We start from the raw sequence: 18,323 nt of genomic DNA on the forward strand, positions 1-18,323 counted from the left end.
GTTTACCTTGGATGAGATTCACCATATGGAAACCCCTGTTAACACCGATTTTTATTTTTTTCTACACACACAAACAAAACTGTTAGTGATTGTCTTGAATGAAGCGACCTCTGCAAGTGCCAGGCATATGTTGCGACAGCCGAGCGATATGAGGGTTCGGGTTGTTATTGTATATGGGGCCAAAGTGTAAATAGAAGATATCCGCTCCTCTGTCTCACATCCCCTCACACCCACGTCAGTGGTCAGTCTGTCAGCCAATCAGCCGCAGGCAGGAAGTCATGATGAGCTGGATGTTCAAAAACACCATAGATGGATTATTATTACATATTATATTTATTTTATTTAACTAGGCAAGTAAACAGTCAAGCAGGGGTTTTCCCTCTCGGTTTGAACAGGCCAAATGCTCATGGGTAGCCCCGAGGGCTTTATTCATTATGCTAGATTCTACACTATATTTTATAGTTACAAGGCCACAGTAGCCTACACTATATTTTCAGATTGACTAACTGGGATGGTACATTATTTCTTTACGTTAGGGGATTTCCAATTGGTGGTGGTATCTGGTAAGAGATGTGGTCTGTTTCATACATCGGCCAGAACAACTCAGGTGACTGTGTTAGCAGTTCAGCTGAGGTGAGTACCATCAATTTCATTTTCAAGTAAAAAAAATAAATATGCAAATGTGGCTTTAATCAAAAGCATTTATTTATTAATAATAATCATAGTAATGTCACACAAATTCACAAAGTGTTTAAGACATGTCTGGCTCAGTTTGTTGTGTGTGTGTGTGTGTGTGTGTGTGTGTCTGTGAATTCTCTAAACAGTGCAGTTTAAAATGAATGAAAAGGTATTTTGGAACAGGAAAAATAGAATTCTCATCTTAAAAAGGATTAAAAAGAAGAAATTGTTCATCAGAGAACTGTCAATACTCCAACAGATAACATTTTAAAAATCATTCATTTAATCTAAAGGCCCCTAAAAAGGATGAAAAACAAAATGACGATTTCTCAGATAAAAATTGTAAAAAATGTACAGAAAATGTAGTTTTGTTTTTTTCACACATTACAAAGACAGTATTCCGTTAGTCAATTTTCTACCTCGGCTGTGTATCCTAGCAACTACAGGGGAAGGTGTAAGTTATATTCATTAGAAATATCATTTATATATGTATAGAACCAGAAGAAGCACCAGAGAAAACTTTGTCCTCCTGTGACAAAGTTGTTACAGAGGACTTAGAATCACCATAAAAACTTTCAAACTTGTACAACCCTAATAAAAACAAGGGGAGAACATAGACATCCAATAAATACGAGACACATTTTAAATAAAAAAAGAACAATGTACAATGTAAAATACCCCCCCCCCCCCCTCCAAAAAAAAAAATAATACATCTGTATATATAAAAAAAAAAACTCAAAACAAAATCAGAGGTACAACACAATTAATTATTACACCAACTGAAATATTATCACGATGAAAAATGGAAACAAATGATTAAAACAAAGACCTGATGCCCTAAAGAGGTGTGACAATTGCCTTCTTTCTCACTCCTAAGGAAATAAACATTATACATTTGTAAAAACACAACATTTACAACACATACAAGAGTCAGAAAGACAAGAACTAAAAAACAAAATTGTCTTTAAAACCCGTATGTTTCGAAGCATTCCAAACCCCCCCCAAAAAATGGGTCTTCTTATTCTTAATGCTTTTAGAAAAATGTCATCTCTATTATTAGTATTTTCCATCTTATTTCTCTTCTAAATACAAGTCACAAGGCCAATGTGGTATATATCTAGGCTGATCTAGTCTTAAAAAAAGGAAAATAAATTATTTTAGAAAACAGCACCCCACAAAAAAATACAAACAGCATGTACACATTTTAGTATTCAAGACGACAATTTGTTTTAAGAAATCCGGAAATAACAAAAATTCATGCCATTGATAACAACCGTCAACTCAGTTAATCGTTTACAATGGTAGCTAGCACCAACTGCCTTTCCGTTTTTTCAAGTCCTCCAGAAACCAGTAAGCTGGTCTTGAGCACCGTAGACAACAAAAGTAAACTGGAGTTTGATTGGCGGTTTGGTTTTGTAAACAGTGATGATGAGTAGTAAACTGGTTTTCGATTGGCTATTTTGATCGGCAGTAGTAGTAAAAAATATCTTAAATAATGAAGGAAAAAAGGTTAAAAGACATTTTAAAAGGTGTGTTTAGTCCTGTCTGGCAGGAGTTTTGGTTATGGCTGCGAGACGTGGAGGATCTTCATCACCGTGAACTGGGCGCTGCAGCCTGGAGAGAGAAGACAGGACAGAACATTAGATATACTAGCCTCAGATTGTCAGGGCAGACTGAGTGAGCGTGCTCGTGTCTTACAAAAAAACTGAAAAAGGTTGTGTGTGCATGTCTCATAATAAGAAATAGTGTGTGTCTGTGTCTCATAAGAAAGATACAAGTACTTGGAAGTATAGCTAGATGGTGCACTGTCCTTCTCTCAGCACATATCAAAGCTGCAGGCTAAAGTTATATCTAGACTTGGTTTCCTCTATCGTAATCGCTCCTCTTTCACCCCAGCTGCCAAACTAACCCTGATTCAGATGACCATCCTACCCATGTTAGATTCCGGAGACGTAATTTATAGATCGGCTGGTAAGGGTGCTCTGGAGGGGCTAGATGTTCTTTACCATTCAGCCATCAGATTTGCCACCAATGCTCCTTATAGGACACATCACTGCACTCTATACTCCTCTGTAAACTGGTCATCTCTGTATACCTAACGCAAAACCCACTGGTTGATGCTTATTTATAAAAACCCTCTTAGGCCTCACTGCCCCCTATCTGAGATATCTACTGCAGCCCTCATCCTCCACATACAACACCCATTCTGCCAGTCACATTCTGTTAAAGGTCCCCAAATTACACACATCACTGGGTCGCTCCTCTTTTCAGTTTGCTGCAGCTAGCGACTGGAACGAGCTGCAACAAACACTCAAACTGGACAGTTTTATCTCAATCTCTTCATTTAAAGACTCAATCATGGACACTCTTACTGACAGTTGTGGCTGCTATGTGTGATGTATTGTTGTCTCTCCCTTCTTGCCCGTTGTGCTGTTGTCTGTGCCCAATAATGTTTGTACCGTGTTTCGTGCGGCTACCATATTGTTGTCATGTTGTGTTGCTACCATGCTGTATTGTCATGTGTTTCTGCCTTGCTATGTTGTTGTCTTAGGTCTCTCTTTATGTAGTGTCTCTTGTGTTTTGTCCTATATTTATATTGTATTTATTTTTGCCTTTTGGTAGGCTGTCATTGTAAATAAGAATTTATTCTTAACTGACTTGCCTAGTTAAATAAAAGGTTCAATAAAAAATATGCGTGTCTCATAAGAAAAAGATTTGTCTCCTCACCAGGTTGAATGTGTCGTAGGTACTCATTAGCTCCTCCATGCGGTACTGCTCCAACACCACTACGTTGTTGGAGAGGCTGGGGTTCCTCTGGCGGGCACAGTCCTCACAGTGGACCACGTAGGTCTTCCTGCTGCCGCTCTCAGACGTCACAAACAGCAGGTCAAACACCTCCACCTGGTGGACAGAATATATACACACACACCCAGTCAGTATACAGGCAGGGATCACTGGGCTATGGGACAGGGCTCGTATTGTAATGCATGGGGATGAATTGAAAGCATGCTGAAGCAATCATGAGGGAAGACAGCGGGTTGAAGTAATGCGGTTTTCAGAAGAGAGACGGGCTCTCTCTGATTGTAAGGTAAGTGTTTGTGTTTTGGGTTCAGTTAGAAGGCGGTTTGGTGCTGGCAGACGGGGGACGGGGGGGGGGGGGGACGGGGGTTTGAGGGTTCGTATCGAGAGGGCTGGGTAGATGTATTACTCACGTCACACTCGTTGCAGTAGTAGGCTGGCTCATCCTTCACCCGGCTCTGGTAGGAGATCTTCTTCCCTGCGGTCACCAGCTGGTCTCGCAGAACCTGGATGTGCTTGATGGACTGCAGCAGGCAGTGTCTGAGGGAGGGAGGGAGAGAGGATGAGGTTCGAGCCCTGAATGGAATACCACGGGTATGACAGAAAAGGACTTTTTACTGTTCTAATTACCTTGGTAACCAGTTTATAATAACACTAAAGCAGCTGTGGTATATTGACCACGTACCACTCTTTCTCTGGCCTTACTGCTTAAATAGAGGACCCATCGGCCTGCACTCACTTGATCATCTTGTATGTGTCTGGGTCGGTGACCTTCACGGTGCGGGCCACGTTCCAGGACACGTGGATCATGGGGACGATGGACTTGACCTTCTTCACTTCGTTCCACTCAAACCTCTCCAGGGCCAACTGGTACTGGTAGGCTGCAGAGAGGAACAACGCTAACATTAGTGCCTGACGTTCTGAAAGCGCTTCAACAGTTAGTGACCTTGTATGTTTCTTCAACGGATCTTCAACATCCGTCCCCTACTTGTGCGTTTGGTTGGTGTGGATTTGGACTACGGTCATTAACCTCAAAACTCTCAAGTCAAAATGGCTGACCAAGACAAACAGGTCCATAAAACAACACTTAACCATTAAAGTCAAGCAATGGCTTTAAGGCAATGCGTTTCAGTAGATGGGCGGAGTCAAACATTTGCATCTGTAGCAAGAGTAATGTAGTTCCCTTTATCAGGGAGTTAACGTACAGTTGAGTGGTCCCACGTTCCATGCTATGTTGTTGCACCAGCCCACAGCCTGAACCCAGTGGACGGTCCCTGCGTTGATCCACACCAGGTCTCCTGGTCTCTGAATGAAGCGGTACACGGGGATGTTGGATCGGTACAGGTCCTCCAGAACAGGCCACCAGGAACCGGTCAGGTAGTCTACTCCATGCCTGAAGGAGGGGGGTGATACTGGGGTTAGATCCTCTGAGGTAGTGGGTGATACGTTGGGAGAATGGTACACTTGAGTAGATGAGACACTTGTACTATTTTACATTCTAAGGACTCACGAGCTGAGCTCTAGTTACCTGGAAGGGCGAATTGGACAGATTTCTTCCCCTACATCAAACAGGCTCAAATCAGGAATGGATTATTGTTCCTCATCATCAACACATTCAGTAAGTCACGCTAGTGTATCAACCAATGGCCACACTACTTACTTTTCACAGAAGTCGTTGATGGCCGGCCAGTAGTTTTCATGCACAGAGAACCACTCGCAGTCTCCAGGCCCAATGTTGATGTTCACAGAGCAGAAGTTGTTGTTCTCCTGGTGGCCAGGCGTGCGGCTCCCGGGGACCTTCATGTAGAGCTGGACAGTGTTCATGCCCAGGATGGTGTGACCTACGTGGCTCAGCATGTTGCCGCTGGACGCCACACGCATGAAGGCCGGAAGCTTCTGGAGCTCCTGCAGCTGGGCCTTCCACCTGGGAGGGAGAGAGCGGGAGGACAGGGTTATAAACTGGCCAACAGAACCCAGTCTGAGTGGCAGTAGTAGCATCAACGCTATCATCACTAAGGATCTTATGTACTATCGTGATTTTGCACAATATGGCCTTGCTTAGCAATGGACGTGGCTTATGTAATAAAGATGCAGTACGGAAACCTGACCAGTATGGGTCAGCAAAACCTCAGAGGAAAGTTCTGGAACAAATGGGAAAAGTCCCACATGTTCTATGTGGTAATAAAATGCATCCCTATCTCCAGCTTACCTCTTGGGATCTGACAGATCAATGTTGGTGCCAAACTTGATGATCTTCCCCACTGGTTTCAGCTCGGTACTGGTAGCGTCTTTGCTTGTGGGGTCTTTGTTAGACGTCTCAGAGCTAGTCTCCTTACTCTTCTCTTTGTCTTCCTCATCTTCGTTATCATCATCTTCATCACTCCCCTTCTCCTCCTGAAGACACAAAAGAAGAAGGTAGAGGTAAGTGAAATATAAGAGGTGTGTGTGTACACATGATGTGTGTGTATCATTGCATCCATCCATACCTGGAGGCTCTCCTGGAAGCTGGAGGCCTGGTACTGGGCGTACTTGGCGATGGTGGTGTGTGAGCGGCTGCTCTCGCAGGGCCAGGTCTGCCCCGTGCCGCTGGGGTCCCAGTTCTCATCAGCAGGCTGCTGTACCTGGGTCCTCACCTCCACAGCATGCTCAGAGTTAGCATCCACCAGAGACTTAGTGGAGAACAGACCCAGGTCTGAGGAGAGAGAGAGAAACAGTGGTTTAACATAAACTCAGCAACAAAAGAAACGTCCCTTTTTCATGACCCTGTCTTTCAAAGATAATTCGTAAAAATCCAAATAACTTCACAGATCTTCATTGTAAAGGGTTTAAACACTGTTGTTCAATGAACCATTAACAATTAATGAACATGCACCTGTGGAACGGTCATTAAGACACTAACAGCTTACAGACGGTAGGCAATTAAGGTCACAGTTATGAAAACTTTGGACACTAAAGAGGCCTTTGTACTGACTCTGAAAAACACCAGAAGAAAGATGCCCAGGGTCCCTGCTCATCTGTGTGAACGTGCCTTAGGCATGCTGCAAGGAGGCATGAGGACTGCAGATGTGGCCAGGGCAATAAATGTCAATGTTCGTACTGTGAGACGCTACAGGGAGGCAGGACGGACAGCTGATCGTCCTCGCAGTGGCAGACCACGTGTTACAACACCTGCACAGGATCGGTACAACCGAACATCACACCTGCGGGACAGGTATAGGATGGCAACAACAACTGCCAGAGTTACACCAGGAAAGCACAAAATAGGTTGATAGGCTGGACTGAGGGCTTGTAGGCCTGTTGTAAATGCAGGTCCTCACCAGACATCACCGGCAACAACGGCGCCTGCAGGCACAAACCCACCGTCGCTGGACCAGACAGGACTGGCAAAAAGTGCTCTTCACTGACGAGTCGCGGATTTGTCTCATGAGGGGTGATGATCGGATTCGCATTTATCGTCGAAGCAATGAGTGTTACACCGAGGCCTGTACTCTGGAGTGGGATCGATTTGGAGGTGGAGGGTCCGTCATGGTCTGGGGTCTTGTGTCACAGCATCATCGGACTGAGCTTGTTGTCATTGCAGGCAATCTCAACTCAACTGTGCGTTACAGGGAAGACATCCTCCTCCCTCATGTGGGACTCTTCCTGCAGGCTCAACCTGACATCCAGCATGACAATGCCACCAGCCATACTGCTCTTGCTGTGTGTGATTTCCTGCAAGACATGAATGTCAGTGTTCTGCCATGGCCACCGAAGAGCCCGGATCTCAATCCCATTGAGCAGGTCTGGGACCTGTTGGATCGGAGGGTGAGGGCTAGGGCCATTCCCCCCAGAAATGTCTGGGAACTTGCAGGTGCCTTGGTGGAAGAGTGGGGTAACATCTCACAGCAAGAACGGGCAAATCTAGTGCAGTCCATGAGGAGGAGAGACTTAATGCAGCTGGTGGCCACACCAGACACTGACTTTTGATTTTGACCCCCCCTTTGTTCAGGGACACATTCCATTTCTGTTAGCCACATGCCTGTGGAACTTGTTCAGTTTGTCTCAGTTGTTGAATCTTATGTTCATACAAATATTTACACATGTTAAGTTTGCTGAAAATAAACGCAGTTGACTGTGTGGGATGAAATGGTGTGGCATGATTACTATTTGTAGGTAGGTAGTGCAGTTTGAATGAATAATTTGTGTGGTTACTGTGGTAGATTATGTTGAATAAATGATTGATAACGACGTGAAGTGTGTGTGACGGGATGTGTTAAACTCACTGAGTCGTAGGGATCCAGCCAGTCCTCTGATGACAGTAACAGGGTTCTTGGGGTCTGTACAGAACTGCAGTAGTACTGGGGATAAGGCATCTCTCTTACTCTCCAGCTATAGAGAGGTGGGAGGATAGAACAGTTAGTACAATTATAATAATTCACATCAGGTGCCGTTTTCTACCAACAGAGGGCAGTACAGTACTGGCTCAGTGGAGGAGGGATTGACTTCACTACTTGTATTTGTGTCAGATATTGACATGTTGAATGCATTGAGCTGTCTACTGGCACACAGCTCGGACACCCATGTATACCCCACAAGACATGCCACCAGAGGTCTCTTCACAGTCCTCAAGTCCAGAACAGACTATGGGAGGTGCACAGTACTGCATATAGCCATGACTACATTGAACTCTATTCCACATCAGGTAACTGATGAAAACAGTAGAATCAGATAAAAACAATAATAAACCTGGTGGAACTGGGGAGACTGAAGTGGCACAGACACATGCATACCTACACAATAACATACGCACTATACACACACGTACACCTGGATTTTGTGTTGTAGATATGTGGTAGTAGAGTAGGGGCCTGATGGCACACAATGTGTTGTGAAATCTGTTGTGATTTGTTTTTTAAAATGATTTAACCTTTAGTTAACTAGGCAAGTCAGTTAGGAACACATTCTTATTTACAATGACGGCCTACCCAGGCCAAACCCTCCCCTAACCCGGACGACGCTGGGCCAATTGTGCGCCACCCTATGGGACTCCCGATCACAGCCGGTTGTGATACAGCCCGGGATCCTTAATTTTGCTGGACCCCAGGAAGAGTAACTGGCAGTAGCTAACGAGGATCCATAATAAATACAGGCTTAGAAAATGATTTTCATTTCACACTACACATTATTAGAGAAAGAGACAGAGTGTAATAATATCATGGGAGACGTGGTGTAGAGAAAGATAGATATGTGAGATGTGTGGTGGGGTTATGGTGATCGACAGGGACTTACATAGATGCTTGGTGTGGGAGGGTTGAGTTTCTCCCGTGGGATGGGCTCTGTAGTAAACAGGGGCTTGACAGAGAACGCAGGGAGCAGGTAGGACTCTCTGAACTTCCCCTTCACCCTCGCACCCCTGAGAGAAGAGTTCAATTATTTATTTTTTATAGATAAAACACTGTCACAAACTAGAGCATAAAAGCTGTCTTTTTAGAAATGTTTTTACTAGAATGGACCATCCTTTACTTCCAGTTGGTAAAACCGCCCCACACGCTCTCCCACAACACTCCTGCCTTGTTCACCCCTCCATCCCCCTCTCCTCCTCCATACTCACTTGCAGGCCCGTATGACCTCTGAGGCTGTGTTGTTTATGTTGATCTCCTCCAGCGATGTCCCCTTCTCCTCCACCTCCGAGGCGATGAACGTCTCTCGGTCTCCGCTCTCCACCTTGATCAGCCTGATCTTCAGCTCCTTGGGCGGCCCGTCCGACAGGGCCTTCAGCTCCTTGGGCGGCCCGTCCGACAGGGCCTTCAGCTTCATGAAGTCAGCAGCCGAACCCTGCAGTGTCGATCCAACCTCACTGCCCTGAGAAGAGGACATGACACCAGAACTTTTTTCACTTCTACTATGGGACGCCCATTCTGAGGGTTCGTCTCCGCTAGTGGAACCAGCCTGTTTCCTCCTCTTCCGGTCTCTCTCCATGTCAGCGTGAACGTGGTCGCGGTCCTTCTCCCGGATCTCCTTGCTCTGGAGGTCCGCGTTCCCAAGGATCCGCAGGTGCTCCTTCTCCTTGTGAACTTTGCCCTCCTTGTGCCGTTTGGAACTGGAGTGGGAGGAGGACATCTCCTCTCGTTTCTCTCTGTGCTTTTTCTTCCTCTCTTTCCTGTCCTGGTGTTTCTTGCTGTTGCCGTGTTTCCTCTTCTTCTCAGTCTCTCCGTCCTTCTCTCTGTCTTGTTCCCTCTCTCTCTCAGGCTTGTGGTGCCTGTCCTCGTGTTTCAGCTCAGTCTTGGTCCTGTCTGAGGTGTTGTTGCTGGGGAGGGAATTGGAGTGCCGGGTCAGGGAGACCTCACAGCTCCGTCCCAGCTCGGCTAGAGAAGACTCAGAGATGGTAGTGAGCTTCATCTCTTCTTTCGGCTCCATCTTGATGGATTGTGTGGAGGGATTCAAATGTGACTTTGAGGAATGGATCCTCTTCTCCGTGGCCTCCCTCCCATCTCTCCAGATATCAGGCGCCTCCATCTTGATATTGACCTGTCTCTTGGCCTCCCAGTTGGAGGGTGAGTGTGGGCGGGACTTTCGGGGCGGTGTAAAGCCCGGGTGATTGGTGGAATCGGAGGTGGGGGAGGTGCTATTCTGCTGCTGTTGGATGTCGGGACCCAGAGAGAGGGAGGAGGAGTACTTCAGTCCCCCCAGAGCGGAGGGGGGCGGGCGGCCAAATGGACCTCCTCTGTAGGTGTACTTCTGGTTCTCCAGGGCGGCCGGGGACTTGAAGGTGCTGCTCACCCCCGTCTGGTGGAGGTGGGGTCTCTGGGGCGGGGGAGGGGAACTGGACGGGGTCTCCGACTCCTCTTCCTCATCTTCGTCGTCGCACTCGCTCTTCGCGGGCTCCGGGAGACCGTAGAGTTTAGCCAGGTCACTGTGGCTGTAGTTAGTCCCTGACTGGGGGTTGGGGTTGAGAGGGACGGCTGGCTTGTGGAGCTCCGGAGCGGGTTTCAGGGTGGGACAACCCTCCTCCTCTTCCTCGTTGAGGGAGGAGGTCCGACTGCAGGGGGAGGCCAGGGAGCCCTGTCGGCTCAGCACGGGGGGGCTGGCGTGGAGGTTCGCCCCAACAAAGTCATCCTGCGGTTGCTGCTTGGGCGCCGGAATGAGGTCCGGGGCGCGCAGGTAGCTCTTGTCCGGTGGCACGGTATCAGAGAAGGTGTTGTTTTCTCTAGCTCCGTTTCGGTCGCTGCTATAGAAAGATTCCTCCTCTTTCTTGATGGACTCATCCAGCATGGCCATGATGTTGGCCAGACCGTCCGGGAGTAACGTAGAGAGCTCCGATGGTTCCTCCTCAAACTGGGCGCTGTCCGAGTCTCCGCTGCTGCTGCTGCTGCTGCTGGCGCTGCTACCCAGGCTGCCTAGGCCTCCGCTGGGCATGCGCTTGTGGAGGAGACCCCCTGTGCTGGAGGTGCTGCTGGTGGTTCTGGAGGGGTTGGTCGCGGACGAAAGGCTGTCCCTGGGGAAAGCCTGGAAGAGTTTGGGGGGCTCTCGGAGGGTGATGCTGATGGAGCTGTGGAGGGGACCCGTAGGCCCAATTACTCCTCTGGCCTGCTGACTAGCTTTCTCCTTGGGTTGGGGAGTGTCTTTGGGTGGACGGGGGGTGCCTCGCATGGTGGTGTTATTTAAGGGGTGGTTGGGGTAAGAGGTAACAGCAGAGGGGTTGTTAGGGTAGGAGGGCCCCAACGAGGACCGGGCGTTGTTCCCTGAGGTAACGTTACTACTGTGAGATGATGACTGGGGACTCCCACTCCATTTCTCCCTCTGCCTCTGCTTCTGCTTCTCCCTAGCATACTCCGTCTGGGGGGTGAGAGGGGGCGGCTGCGACCTCTCCAGGGGGGCGGGAGACGGTGGTGCATGGCCTGGGGGACAAGGGGGTGCCCCGGCCCGGCTCAGCCAGGGGTAGGGGGGTGAGGAGGAGGACTGGCTGGGGGGTGGTGGGGGTGGAGGTAGGACAAAGGAGGAGGAGGTGGAGACAGTGGACAGGCGAGGAGGAGGTGGGGCAGAAGAAGTGCTGCCTGACAGGAGTCTCTCCAGACTCTCGATGGCGGACTCCTCTCTCCCCTTACTGCTCCTGCTCATCTCCTCCTTCCTCTCCATCCTCCTATTCCTCTCCTCATCCTCTCTCGCCCACTCTCTCCTTTTCTTCCTCTCCTCTTCCTCCCTCTCTCTCTCCCAGTCCCTCCTCTTCCTTTCCTCCTGCTCTTTTTCCCATTCCTTATTTCTCTTCTCCTCTTCCGCCCTCTCCCACTCCCTCCTCTTCCTCTCCTCCTGCTCTCTCTCCCAATCCCTCCTCTTCCTCACTTCCTGCTCTCTCTCCCAGTCCCTCCTCTTCCTCTCCTCCTGCGCTCTCTCCCAGTCCATTCTCCTCTCCTCGGCCTGCATATGACCCTGCAGCTCAGCATCCAGTTTATCCAGGGCCTCCTCCATGGACTGCGGGGCTGAGGGTGGTGGTGGCTGGGGTCGAGAGTTAAGATACCCCTGGGCTGAGGTGGTGGTAGCCTGGGGGGGCTGGGATGTAGACTGGGCACAGAGTCTGGAGTAAGAGGGATTGGATCCTGGCTGAGGGGCAGAGTTGACCGTGTGGGGTTGGGGGGCAGTCATGGTGCGGTCATGGGGCGAGCTAGTGACCGCCGTCTGCGGGAGGGGGTTGGGGTGAGACCCTCTGCTGGTGATAACGCTCTCCCCTGCCCTCTGGTGTCCTGAGGATGATGACGAAGAGGAAGGAGTGCGATCAGGCTCAGGCCGTCCGTAGTAACCCTTCCCCTGGACAGACTGGTGGTGGTGGCTAGGCTGCTGCTGGGGCCTGGGTGGTGCCCGCTGGGGGTGAGGGTGGCTAGCAGTGCCCACGCGGGCTCCCTGATACCCTGGGTGTAGCATGGGGTGGATAGGCCCCCTTTCTGGGTCCCTCTCCAGCTGAGATGGAACTGAGGTCTGGTGGAGCATTCCCATCGTCTCCCTGCCTCTCCTGCTGCTGCTGGGGGTGTTGTTAGCTGAACACACAGCAGGGGGCGCTGTGGTCACAGTGGAGAGTGCAGGTCCAGTCATACTACTACTGTAGCGGTTGTTATGTGACTGTGAGCAGGGGGGATGGGGGGTGAAGGTGGGGGTGATGACTGGCGTCCTGGTAGGAGGTATGGGGGAGGCCAGAGGGGGGCTGACGTGCTGATGATGCTGGAGGGGTGCAGGACCCCGGGTCTCCCCGACCTGGTTCTGATGCTGCCCCTGAGATACCGGCCCTGCCCTGTAGAGACCTGACTCCTGTAGGGAGAGACACATGCTAGGTTAGTACACTGAAGATACTGCGCAATACAAACAGACACAGGCCGCTTCCCAAATGGCACCCTAATTCCCTACACAGTGCACTACTTTTGATAGGGCCCATTTGGGACGCCAACCCGATTCACTACAATGCAAACTGGATATGCTTTATATTTCCTGTACTCCCTCTTAGCAAAAGTCCATTAACTAAGTCCAATAACTAAGTCCATTAACTAAGTCCATTAACTAAGCCCATTAACTAAGTCCAAAAACTAAGTCCATTAACTAAGCCCATTAACTAAGTCCAATAACTAAGTCCATTAACTAAGCCCATTAACTAAGTCCATTAACTAAGCCCATTAACTAAGTCCAATAACTAAGTCCATTAACTAAGCCCATTAACTAAGTCCAATAACTAAGTCCATTAACTAAGCCCATTAACTAAGTCCATTAACTAAGTCCATTAACTAAGCCCATTAACTAATAAGTCCATTAACTAAGCCCATTAACTAAGCCCATTAACTAAGTCCATTAACTAAGCCCATTAACTAATAAGTCCATTAACTAAGCCCATTAACTAAGCCCATTAACTAAGCCCATTAACTAAGCCCATTAACTAAGTCCATTAACTAAGCCCAATCAATTCCAAACAGAACCCTCCGCTAAATGACAATGAGTAGGTAAAATGGGAGTTGTTCACGGACTCTTCGGGTCTACGTGAAGTGCCCAGTGAGCCCGCTGGGCGTCGATTCAGGATTTTGAAAATAATCAGTGTGAAAAGGCGGAGATCACGCGTTAACAAATGGAGGCTGGGTGCAACATTAGCTCTGCTGGGAAACCAGGACTCACCAGGGGGTGGTTGCTTTGTGGCCTGCCCTGGCCCTGGGGCCTCCACGCTTCATGGTGTGGGGTGGTGGGGTTGTGCTGCGGAGGTACTGCGGTGCTGCAGGCAGGGGCAGGGGGGCGGGGGGCCGTGTGCCCCAGCCCCGCGTGGGGCTGGAAGTGAGGGTGGGTGTTGTAAGGCACGCCGGTGTGGTTTGCTGGTGAGGGTTGGGGGGGCTCCCTACTGTCCCTGTCTCCTCTACTGTCCCCCCTTGCTAGAGCTTGGTGGTGAGGAGGATGAGAGGGGGGATGGTTGTTGATTCCTCGGCCCCCAGTGGTAGGGCCTCTCTGGGGGGTAGGAGGACCTCCCCGGGGCTCCATCCCCATGAGAGGCGGGGCTGGAGCTGGTTGTTTTGGGTACTGGGGGTGGTTATTGTGGGGGGGTTGATTGAGGGCCTGAGGTGGGAACTGGGGCTTGTGGGGTGGGGGGAGGGCTCCGCGCCCCTGGGGGTAGTCTCCCGGGGAGGAGATGCGGGTTGGGGAGATTGGCGAAGGGGCGGAGGGAGGGGGAGGTTTGTAGGTGTAGCCGCCCAGACCCGACTTGGCTGAGTCCTGTTACCAGAGAGAAAGAGAGCGACACGATCAGGTCAGAACTTGTGGGCTAGGAGACCATAGACAAACTATTTGACCACCTAACCTGCATCTCATAAACTGACATGTTACTTTATGTCAAACACAACAAACCAAGTTCCACCAACAACAAATACTATAAAAAAAATCACCTGATAAGCACACCTGATAAGCACACCTGATAAGCACACCTGATAAGCACACCTGATAAGCACATCTGATAAGCACACCTGATAAGCACACCTGATAAGCACACCTGATAAGCACACCTGATAAGCACACCTGATAAGCACACCTGATAAGCACACCTGATAAGCACACCTGATAAGCACATCTGATAAGCACACCTGATAAGCACACCTGATAAGCACACCTGATAAGCACACCTGATAAGCACACCTGATAAGCACACCTGATAAGCACACCTGATAAGCACACCTGATAAGCACACCTGATAAGCACACCTGATAAGCACACCTGATAAGCACATCTGATAAGCACATCTGATAAGCACACCTGATAAGCACACCTGATAAGCACACCTGATAAGCACATCTGATAAGCACATCTGATAAGCACATCTGATAAGCACATCTGATAAGCACACCTGATAAGCACACCTGATAAGCACACCTGATAAGCACATCTGATAAGCACACCTGATAAGCACATCTGATAAGCACATCTGATAAGCACAGTGAATTCTCTTGACGATGTGGTAGTGTTCTTACAGGTCTGATCTGGAACTCTGGAGGCCCGTTCCTGCGTTCGGGCTGGGCCCAGGGGACGTTCCCCTTGTGTATGGGGTTCCAGAAGGCAGGTTTGGGTGGGGGAGGGGGGAGGTGGGCCGGGGGCTGCTGCTGTCCTCCTGGGCCAGAGAACCTCTGGATGCCGGGGTGAGGAATCTGGAGAGGAGTAGAGTAACAATGTAAATACTACAGCAGGTCCCATCAAAACAACATGGTCAAATTACAACAACAAACTAAGTTGAGATATCAAAAGGTCACAAATAATTCTATGCAATCACCTGATGCTACATATGAGAGAGTATAGACTTGGGTTTCTTTATCCTGTATGTGGAAAGTAAAAGTAACTGCATGAGTAAAGTGTTGATTGCAGTGGTTTCAGTCATCCACGTACCTGCTCGGAACTCCTCTTCCTCTTCCTCTTGCTAGGACTGGGGCAGTCCTCATTGGGGCGAGAGGAGGGGTGAAGGGAGGGGGGCGGGGTATGCTGGATGACCGAGTGCTCCCCGAGAGGGGGTGCCGGCCTCTTCAGCTGCCCCCCCAGCATTTTCCCTGGGTAACCCCTCTGCTGCTGCTGTACCTGAGACCACATATCATCACCCAGTGATGCTGGACCCCTGGGAACATGGTGCTCCTGAGGACCCTCATACTGACAGATTGGAGAGAGTGAGGAAAAGTCAGCATTACATCTCCTAACAAGACATCCGCCTTTAATCGTCACTCACTGATAGGCCACTCGTTTATCTACACTCGTCCTGTCGGATCATATCACTGGCCCCTTCTCTCACCTTCAGTAGCTGATTGGGTCTGGAAGGCAGGTGGGTAGGAGGCCTAGTGCTGTATCCACCGCTGTGCAGGCGGGGGGCGTGGTCGCCGGGTAGGGGTACAAGTGAATGAGGAGGGGGGTGGGAGTCATACAGCTGACCCAACTGCTCCCACACCCGGTGGGGGGGAGGAAGGGGGCGTTGCTGGTCCCCTCTCTGTAGGCTAGGTAACATGGCCTGGGACAGCTCCAGCTTTTCCCCGCCACGAACCTGCATGGGCCTGTTGGAAACAGAGAGAGTCAGATTACAGTGACTACATCCTGGAGTTATTAATGTAGTGACAAGGAAAGACAAGGCGGAGACTACAGCTAGCCCAATGGAACATATGCCGGACTCACCCATTATTGAAGAATTTACTGGGATGGTTCAATCCGCCCATGTGACTTGGCGCTAGATGGGGGAGGAGCTGGTGTTGATTGACACCTGGCGAAAACCTGGTAGAGAGAACAAGAATAAGAGTCAGACCAGAACTAAATACTGTGAGACCAGTTAACCTGAGAGAAATATACACCTTAACCTAAAATAACGATTAACACTGAACGTGTGGTCTTAGCTTCAAACTCTCTCACTTCAGGTCTAAGTCAGTTAGTGTAGGTGTAATTAATTGACCAGTAGGTGTGTGTGTGTGTGTGAGGCTTGTTGGTTGCCGTGGAAACCTAACATACCTGGCAGGTTGCACCCAGGTGGCGCGGTTGCCCACGGGAGTCCATGGTACCCGGCTGAGTCCGTCCAGAGAGAAGGAGTCCCGTGTGCCACGCCCGCCAAACTGCTCTACTGCGTGATGCATCCAGCCTGGAGGAGGAAGAGGGCGGGACTCAATATATGGAACACACACACACACACACTGGAGAGATGCACACTCAGCATGTACACAACGTGTGCCCTCTGCGGAGGAATTTTCTTAACACACAATTACTCACATACACTCCCCTCTTTTTCTCACACATGCACAAACACACAGACACACACACACAGTCAACAAACTATAATCCTATAGCATTTGTGGATTGCCCAAAAATGCAAGTGCACGCTTTCTACTCACCACAGTAGCTGTGTCTGTGAAGCCCTCCACTGCAGCACAGAGAAGGCCACACACCAAAGACCAAGGGAAGACTACACACCTGTCTTCAACACCAATACTATACAGCCTGTTAGGCTAGAGAGGGAACGAGAGGAGAGAAATACAGAGGTCTAAGAGAGAACAAGAGGGAGAGAGGAGACAGAGAGAACAAGGAGGGAGAGAAGGGGAGAGAGGTGCAAGTCAATAATTGCCAGTAGGTTTTCCATTATATAGCTCAGCTCTAGAGCAGAACTCACTGCAGACAGAGAGGAGGGGTTGAGACTGAGGAGACAGGACAGAGGAAGGAAGAAGAGGTAGAAAGTCTAGATATGGAACAGTTGGAGAGGAGAGAGCTTACAAACATCTCAGTGACTCAAATACAGTGTGTTGAGTTGGAGGGAGGCAGCAGACATTGTACAGCTCTAACTGTTTATCTGCAGAAATGTGTCAACTTCACAATAGTTTAACAACTATTACACAACAGACAGTAGGTCTAGGTATTACAGTCTAACCAGATTGTCTGTGTGTCGGTATAATTAGCTAGTACACTCTGGTAGTGCTACACTGTGTCCCAGCCCCTAGGGGGCCACGGTAGCTCTGCTGTAGCTGACTGAAGGATTATTAACCGAGCACAGATGGTTATGGGGGAGTTGGTGGACCTATGACAGGGGAGCCCTGAGGTTACTGTAATCCCTACAGGGGGTAGAGACCCACACAGACTAACCAAGGGTATAGGGTGTGTGGCTGTACTGTGTGTTGTGTGTGTGTGTGTGCGCGTGCATAGATCTGTAGAGTATATATATATATATATATATATATATATATATATATATATATATATATATATATATATCTCTACAGATCTATGCACACACACACACATGAGGTGTGTGTGTGTGTTGGATCCACTAGGTTTTAATCCCATTATTAGAACAGGTGTGATGGAGAGGGACAGGGGGAAGACACAACAGAGGGTCTGAACAGGAAGGAAGGATAGAATACCAAGAAGAGATGGGTGGAAAATAAAAAGTGCTCTTCAAGGAAGGAGGGAGGGAGGGACGGGCTGTGCTGCCTATATCTCACGCCCACACCTTCCCACATGTGGCAGAGAGGCAAACAAAGAAAGTTGGAGAACACAGAAAATAGCCTGGTGTGTGTGTGTGTATATGTATGTATATATATATATATACACACACACGGTGACACACACGGTGACACACATGCAAAAAGTCACATCACCCAGAAAAAGTGATGCTGACACACAGGATCACAACCACTAAGAAACAGAGAAGACTCAGCTAGAAAAGGCCCATGTTGTCCAACACAGAGTTACAGAAGACAGAAGGAGATTCCTGTTAAAAATGGAGACGAGCACACACCTGTGACAGACACACACCCGTGACAGACACACACCCGTGACAGACACACACCCGTGACGATGAGCCAGCAGAAAGCTCCACTCTAGTCAGCGTTGGTTCCTAAATTAGC

General features: G+C 49.1%; 1 protein-coding gene across 2 annotated transcripts in view; it reads right to left on the bottom strand.

The window, feature by feature from the left end:
* Positions 1–687: 687 nt before the first annotated feature.
* Positions 688–18,323, bottom strand: part of LOC110532943 (uncharacterized) — a 255,747-nt gene continuing 238,111 nt past the window's right edge. For both annotated transcript variants that reach the window (XM_036987492.2, XM_036987491.2), the window contains 18 exons: positions 16,818–16,966; positions 16,441–16,567; positions 16,114–16,209; positions 15,740–15,995; positions 15,346–15,600; positions 14,937–15,110; positions 13,603–14,187; positions 9,068–12,753; positions 8,746–8,869; positions 7,740–7,845; positions 5,964–6,169; positions 5,687–5,871; positions 5,138–5,401; positions 4,683–4,870; positions 4,217–4,358; positions 3,891–4,017; positions 3,406–3,579; positions 688–2,292 (listed from right to left, as the gene is read on the bottom strand). In XM_036987492.2, the coding sequence (XP_036843387.1) occupies positions 2,269–2,292; positions 3,406–3,579; positions 3,891–4,017; positions 4,217–4,358; positions 4,683–4,870; positions 5,138–5,401; positions 5,687–5,871; positions 5,964–6,169; positions 7,740–7,845; positions 8,746–8,869; positions 9,068–12,753; positions 13,603–14,187; positions 14,937–15,110; positions 15,346–15,600; positions 15,740–15,995; positions 16,114–16,209; positions 16,441–16,562 (6,714 nt within the window). In that variant the 5' untranslated portion in view covers positions 16,563–16,567; positions 16,818–16,966 and the 3' untranslated portion in view covers positions 688–2,268. The remainder of the gene's footprint in view (positions 2,293–3,405; positions 3,580–3,890; positions 4,018–4,216; positions 4,359–4,682; positions 4,871–5,137; positions 5,402–5,686; positions 5,872–5,963; positions 6,170–7,739; positions 7,846–8,745; positions 8,870–9,067; positions 12,754–13,602; positions 14,188–14,936; positions 15,111–15,345; positions 15,601–15,739; positions 15,996–16,113; positions 16,210–16,440; positions 16,568–16,817; positions 16,967–18,323) is intronic.

The sequence above is a fragment of the Oncorhynchus mykiss genome, chromosome 9 (assembly GCF_057628025.1).
Source record: "Oncorhynchus mykiss isolate SJ-2025 chromosome 9, ASM5762802v1, whole genome shotgun sequence".
Classification (NCBI taxonomy): Eukaryota; Metazoa; Chordata; class Actinopteri; order Salmoniformes; family Salmonidae; genus Oncorhynchus; species Oncorhynchus mykiss.